General features: G+C 36.6%; 1 protein-coding gene across 1 annotated transcript; it reads left to right on the top strand.

Annotated features, from left to right (window-relative positions):
- Nucleotides 1-32: 32 nt before the first annotated feature.
- Nucleotides 33-6,915, top strand: LOC125649399 (uncharacterized). Its single transcript, XM_048876928.2, has 4 exons — nucleotides 33-439; nucleotides 719-856; nucleotides 2,529-2,660; nucleotides 6,148-6,915. The coding sequence occupies exons 1-4, from the start codon at nucleotides 334-336 to the stop codon at nucleotides 6,570-6,572; spliced, it is 801 nt and encodes a 266-aa protein (XP_048732885.2). The 5' UTR covers nucleotides 33-333; the 3' UTR covers nucleotides 6,573-6,915.
- Nucleotides 6,916-7,057: the final 142 nt, after the last annotated feature.

Here is a 7,057-nt window from a genome sequence, read left to right as displayed (position 1 = left end):
TGTGATGTAAACAAAAGTACAAATATGACCTATGACCTATAAAAGAAACGAGACCCTATATATTTTTGTTGCTTTATATTAGCACTTGGAATGGCCTCTCAAAAGTGGACGGCCATTTGTTTAAAAATAATATAGTTAATCAGTGATAGAGTCAAATGTTAGTATTGAGGTCTATAGGGAAATGAATTGGTATTCTCTTCCCTATATACCGGATGCTAGCACTTCGTGTTAAGCCTACGAGAACTTGACTAGAGTCTCGTGATACTCTACACTACATGTACTTTCCGCTCATTTATTTATCATCATAATCTGGGATCTTACCATGAAGGACCAATGTGGCGTCAGTTTGTCACCGTGTTTATGTTGTGTTGTTGTCGTATAGTGTGTTTCAGTCGGATCACTGATCAAAGCTGGAGGGGAGTCACTGAAGATGTAGCGAGTTTGTATTGACCAAATATTCTTTCGATCTAATATGTAATGTCTTTTGATAATAACATTTCGATACGTTTCATATACATATCATCTTTATGTTCCCTCAAGTATCATGACACATGCATGTATATGTATACATGTATTTATCATAAGTCGAAAAAAACATGTTTAAAAATATTTTTAAAAAAAACACCCCAGAAACATTTCCCACACAAATTCGTAAGTGTACCAAACTGTGGTTGACATTTCTAAAACACTGTCCAATTTATTACTTGTGTTTCATCAGAATCTTGTGAAAAGAAGGTGGGAAAGGTAGACCTGGTGGAAGGCAGAAATAAAATCCTGTGTTGTCATGTGACAAGGGAGAACAGCACGAGCCTCACTGTCCGCTGGTATGCTGGTAACACTGAGAAGCAACATACATGTACGAAAAATGCCGTAACGTATAGCGATAATTCACATGTACAACTTATATCTATGTTACATGTAAAACATTACAATGTAGATGTACAAAGTCAAGATCAATGGATTGATTAAGTGAGCAATATATAAATTTATTTATCATTGATTGAATAATTGATTGATTAACCATACTTTCGTATCGATTTAATACTGCGATTAAAAAGTCTTAAATTTTATCAGAAGTAGAAGTACTAGCTGTAATAAACTACATCAAATATGGCGATTTTCTATTTAAGGATGTCACTAATTTTAGTAAAACAAGGAAAACGAGTAAGACGGAATGGGCTAATATCAGCATATGTCACACATTTCCCGTTTTAGAGAGCTAATATATAGTTTGAAATAAACTGGTATATCACGTCACAGAGTTGAAATTACAGAATTTTCAAAACTGCCTTCTTGAATGTGAGCGTTTTAAAGATAAAGCCAATTGAAAACAAACTTGAACACAAAATCTGTAGTTAGTTCAGAGGAACACAACTTTTACTGCTTACTCTTACACATCACACAATCACAGGGACGATACAGTAGTTTTACACGTCTTTCACGAGTTGTGATCCATGTTGACCGGAAGTTGTGGTGTAGTAGTGTCAGCAGTCGACTCCTTTAGCTACCTTCAGCTAATGCTGTCGATTTCTGCACCTTTAATCTCTGGTGGCGGTTTAGATGTCTTCAACTAATGCTGTCGATTTCTTCGGTAACTTTGGTAGTCTTCTGCTATCACGATAAATGATCTTGATGCACTGTGAACCAGTGTTGGTTCCCATGTTGCCATGCGACAAATTCTCACCGAGTCTCCATCCTGAAAGCTCGGTGATGGTTTCGCGTTTATATCAAGGTACTTTTTCTGTAAGATTTTTTTGGGGTGTTTGACATCACTGTGTGCAGTCACAATTCCAGTCGGATACAGAGTGTTATTCTTCACCGAAATTTTGATGCCGGGTTTTCGACTCATAAAGAGTTGATTCCCAAAATTTGGCAAATTGTCGCCAAATAGATATTACCTCTGGTATATCTAGGGGTCCGTGTTTGTTCAATTCTCTATTTTGTATTGCTTATAGGAGTTATAAGATTGATCATTGTCTGCTATCTTCCTTTTCATATCATACAGATAACTACCTTCACAAGTCAAGGGTTATCGATTCGTTACCTCGCACTAATCTCTTGACATCAGTCGCTATATAAAAGTTGGGTTCATTAGACCATTACACAATCCACTATAAATAAAACATCCAATGAAATCACTTCATTTTGTTGGTGTACATGGATACAAATGACGCGATCTCATACTGCTGTATTTATAAACACGCGCAATTGTAATATTTACACCACTAATTACGTTTATTGATAGTAGACCAAGTTTAAAAACCTTCTTGTTTATGACAATATTGCTAAAACGATTGAAATAGCCATAATGTAGGTATCAATACACGTGTTTTTATTTCAATATCTCGCTTCGAGTTGTTCTGAATATAACCGCATTCTCATTGGTTCCCACTCTTTTGTGGAAACCAATCAGAACGAGCCCAACTTTTTGATAGTCACTAATCTCAAGGGTTAGCGCGAGGTAACGAATCAATAACCCTTGACTTGTGAAGATGATAGCTAACTATTTGATTATATCTTTTTTCCAGTTCTACACGTTACTGGTCAAATACTGAACATCAACAACATATCTAGATCATGTGTACCAGAAATGTACCGTTGTGAAAGTCTTGTTTCAGGGATTTCAATTTCCAATCAAACATTCAAGACGAATGTTTTAGGTACGTATTACATGAATATCAATTGTTAGACCGATCTTGGCACACTGATTTTGACTACACATTACTCCGTTTACCTGATCAAGATATAGGGCTCAAGGCGGATGTGACCGGTCGGCAGAGGATGTTTACTCCTCCTAGACACCTGATCCCACCTCTGGTATGTCCAGTGATCCCTATTTGCCCAACTCTATATCTTGTATTAATTATAGGAGTTATGAGATTGATCACTGTTCGTTATCTTCACATTTTCATGCATGTATCTTCTCTAAAGAAAGTATAGAATGACCATACAACACGTGTCTTAAACATGACATAACAAAGCAGAAAACATGTTACTCAATGAGAGATCACTCGTAATAATCTATAGGAGACAACTAACCCCAAAGTAAGTCACGAATCTTTGAGTTTAGTAAATATGAAAATACATTAAAAAGTTATTTCATGTGTCTCAGAGAAACAGGTGGTGTGGAAGACTATATTGGACTATTGCACGAGGCCTAAGGCCGAGGACATCCACACCACCGATGTTTTGACTCTTTCTGTGAAATAACTATTTTATTATCCATTTGCTTTTATTATTTATTCATCTGCAATCAAAAGAACTACAATGTTGTAGTTGGTACTTTACAATAATGCAAATTATTTTCATAAAATGTCGTTCATTACATTCGTAGCAAGCTTCACGTACAGTGCTATGAACCAAGCGCCCCCCCCCCCCCCTCCCAAAGGTTAATATTTTACTTTGTAGCTGCTACATGCTCAAAGAAATTAAGATGAAACTAATAGGCTAATGCGCGTACATTTACAGATGCGGAATATAAGTTATACACTCGTCGCAAACAGAGTGTGTATTAGCATTAGCTAAGAGATACATGTAGTCAATAAAAATGCTACTTATACTTTGTAGCATGGTGTGGAACAATTGATTGATTGTATCTTGTTTAACGTCCCTTGATGAGCAAGAGAATTTTTCACTCATATGGGGACGTCACCAAGGCCGGTGAAGGGCTACAAAATTAGCTCTATGCTCGGCGCTTATGGCCATTGAGCAGTGAGGGTTCTTTAGCTACACCTACTGTAACACGGGACATCTGTTTTTAAGGTCTTCTCCGAGGGACGTTGATAAAACGCGGAACGGAAAACGGAAGGGAACAGAATTTAAAAATTAGAATTTTTACATAATAAGAAAATGTCCAAAAATATGATATATAAATCATATATCTTATGACAGTAGTTTTAAAGATTTAGAGACACTCCTTTTGCGTTGCCTTGTTTTAACGCGCCACCGGTCAAATTGACCGGTACGGTAGAGGAGTGAATGTAGCTATGATAATACCAAAATCGGAGGAAAATACTTTATTATGATTAAAATCTAAATTGTGGGATTTTGTTTACAAGCGGTAAAACAATTTTATCTTAAAATTCTGCATCATAAATTGATTTTAGCGAAGTTAAACGTCTGTATAAGAATTTGAAAAGCGTTTTACAAAAATTTGGAAATGTCGGCATTCACAGATGTGTTAACGAGCAACGAAACCTATGGGTAGAGAATGGAAAGAACACACGTACTTTATATGTCCCTCCGTGGCAAAACGTCATGAACGCACTTGAAACTTTGATTTCACTTTTTGGCCTCACATGAGGCATAAAAGTACAAAAATATAAGACAAACAGTAACAAACAGGTAATGAATGGATAAAAAGGAACATATGTACAGTACAATTGTCAGGTTGCTAGTGGAAGGAATATCGTATTTTAAATATTGACATTACAATTCTACAAAATTTGGCCAAACCGATTGAGTGAATCTGTCATCACTATTAGATAAATTTGCGAAACATTTCTAACATTGTAAATATTTGCAGGTAAAACATTTTTCTTTCATTATTAAAAAAAATCCACAGCTAAATATGTAGTGGTATTCATCTCCAATTTCATTTGCATTACAGAGATCACACAACCCATCAGATCTATCAATGCTAAAAACATCTGCTACATTCAACTGGTAATCTGTGACTGACACATCTAAAATTACTTAAACTATAAACAAGATCACAAGGCAATAGTGAAAAAATAATTCTCTAATCCATAATCTGTTTTAACAATTCTCTAATCCATAATCTGTTTTAACAATCTATAGTTATTACACTTAGAAGAATAAAAATTCCCATTCTGCTATAAATGCATCTTTACACATGGTTTTTACTTTTTTGATAAACAGACATTCTTTGCAGTAAATTGGTCAATCCAATAGTTTACGAGATCATTTTTATCTAAGCTTTCCCCTGATGTGTAACAACCAGTCCGTGGTAACATCCTCTTTGTGAACATTGAATATAATATCATATATAACATTATTATTCTTTTTTCCCCCAGATACAATCATTTGCCAGAAGCCAATCATACTGGCATTTAGGGAGAGGGAGAGGGCTGAAATAGGCTATGCCTGCTGCCCGGGGGAGGGGGGGGGGAGGGCTTTTCTTCATTGGATATAAAATTTGAAAATTCAAGTCATTTTCAGCATGATGTTTTGGTTTTTTTTAAAAATATTTTAAAAAACATTTTTCATGGCAAGTTTATGATTTTAAAATACCTATGCATTTATAGTTTGAAGTATATGAAACGGTGGATTCTGTGGATGACTTCCCGCTCGCTCTCTCTGTGTAATTTCTGCTTCCCTTGTTCATAATAAACCTTTTATTTTGAAAAATGCGGACCTCCTCATAACATTATTGCATATAATATTTTCCGTTCCGTTTAGTCTTCAGTTTCATTTTTCGTTCCGCGTTTTAGCAACAGCCATCTTCCACAACCCGTGACATTCACACCTGATGCCGAGCGTTTGGCTATGGAACTGTTGCTAGCTGCCTTTAAGACTTAACGACGTCGCAGTCGGGATTCGAGCCCCAACCTTCCGCTTGCGGGGTGAGCACTCTACCTCTAGACCACCGCGGCGGTTTGGTGCGGAACGATATACGAGCAATTTTAATTTAGCAGGCATCGTTGTACAATTACTTTGTTAAGTACAAAAAATAGCAAGACTTAGCCTCCACGTGATCGTGATAGTTGTGTACACGTTCTTAATACTATCGCGGAAAACTTTCTTCTGCGTAATAAACTAACCAATATGAAAAAGTGAAGATAACGGAAATTGATCAATCTCAAAACTCCTCGGTGGCAGGGACGGAAACTAAACTGACCAATACGTCCAAATATAATACATGTACATACGTTTAGTCATGTTGTCTACCCACGCCACTCCAACGCAATACGCTTTGCAGGGACGGGAACTAGAAGTGTTCTCTCTCTCTATCTCTCTCTCTCTCTCTCTCTCTCTCTCTCTCAATTTTGTGTGGGTGACACTCATTATTTTCCTTTCTTACACCTAATACAAATACTAAGAAAAATGCAACATTTTGGTGGCAAACACTATCGTATTGTAAGTTTCTAGATTCATATTTTTAATTCAAGCTCTCTTACAATTAAGGTCCGCCATCACTTTACATTTACAAGGAAAAAGACATGACAAAAACAAAGGAGTATGAAGACTTCCTGGAAATCGCCCTGAAGAAGAGTTCCACGCCGTACGACATTGTATGTTCCGTGGATTCGAACCCGCCTTCTAATACCAAGTGGTATGAGCCGAACAGACACGGGCATGATGACATGACGATGGGATATTTATTAGCGAACGGGACGAAAGCGATAAAGAATAAAGAGTTCATGGGTACGGGGGACGCTTATCGAGTTACTTTTGAAGAGCGTATTGAAAATAACGATCTAACACGAGAACTTGTGATGAAGATTCAGGTTGGAGAATCGTCTACATACAACAGGACCTACACGTGTGTAGCAGAAAACAAATACGGTTCTGATTCCTGGAGTATGAAAATCGTAGAAGACACATCATAAACACAGCACCCGCCAAAGACGTCTTACGAATCGGTAGCACCCGCCATGACATGAACATCTCGCGACTCTTTAGCACCCGCCATGGACATCTCGCGACTCTTTAGCACCTGCCAAAGGCGTCCCACGACTCGTCAAGTTTTTACAAAGTACATGCATGATATTAATTGATAACCATTTTCACACTGCGGCCACTAACTCGTTTTAAACAAATCAAATATACATGTAATATACAAATGTAATTGTGTATATCATATGAGGTGTTCAATTTTGTATATCTTCCATTTAGATTATCATATTAATATAATCAACAGTTCTAAATAGATAAATAAAACATTTCAAGAAAGACAAATGTCAATCAATTTGTACATGATATTTGTTTGTAGAGTAGATACAATTAATATTCCATATGCTTTTAACCCCCCCCCCCCCCAATCCAAATCAAAGAATAAATATTTACATTTTCAGATAGCTGCCTTTTTCTGAGA

This window comes from Ostrea edulis, chromosome 5 (genome assembly GCF_947568905.1).
Source record: "Ostrea edulis chromosome 5, xbOstEdul1.1, whole genome shotgun sequence".
In the NCBI taxonomy this organism is placed as follows: domain Eukaryota; kingdom Metazoa; phylum Mollusca; class Bivalvia; order Ostreida; family Ostreidae; genus Ostrea; species Ostrea edulis.
Note: the sequence above shows the minus strand (reverse complement) of the source record. Positions and strands in the feature narration are given on the sequence as shown.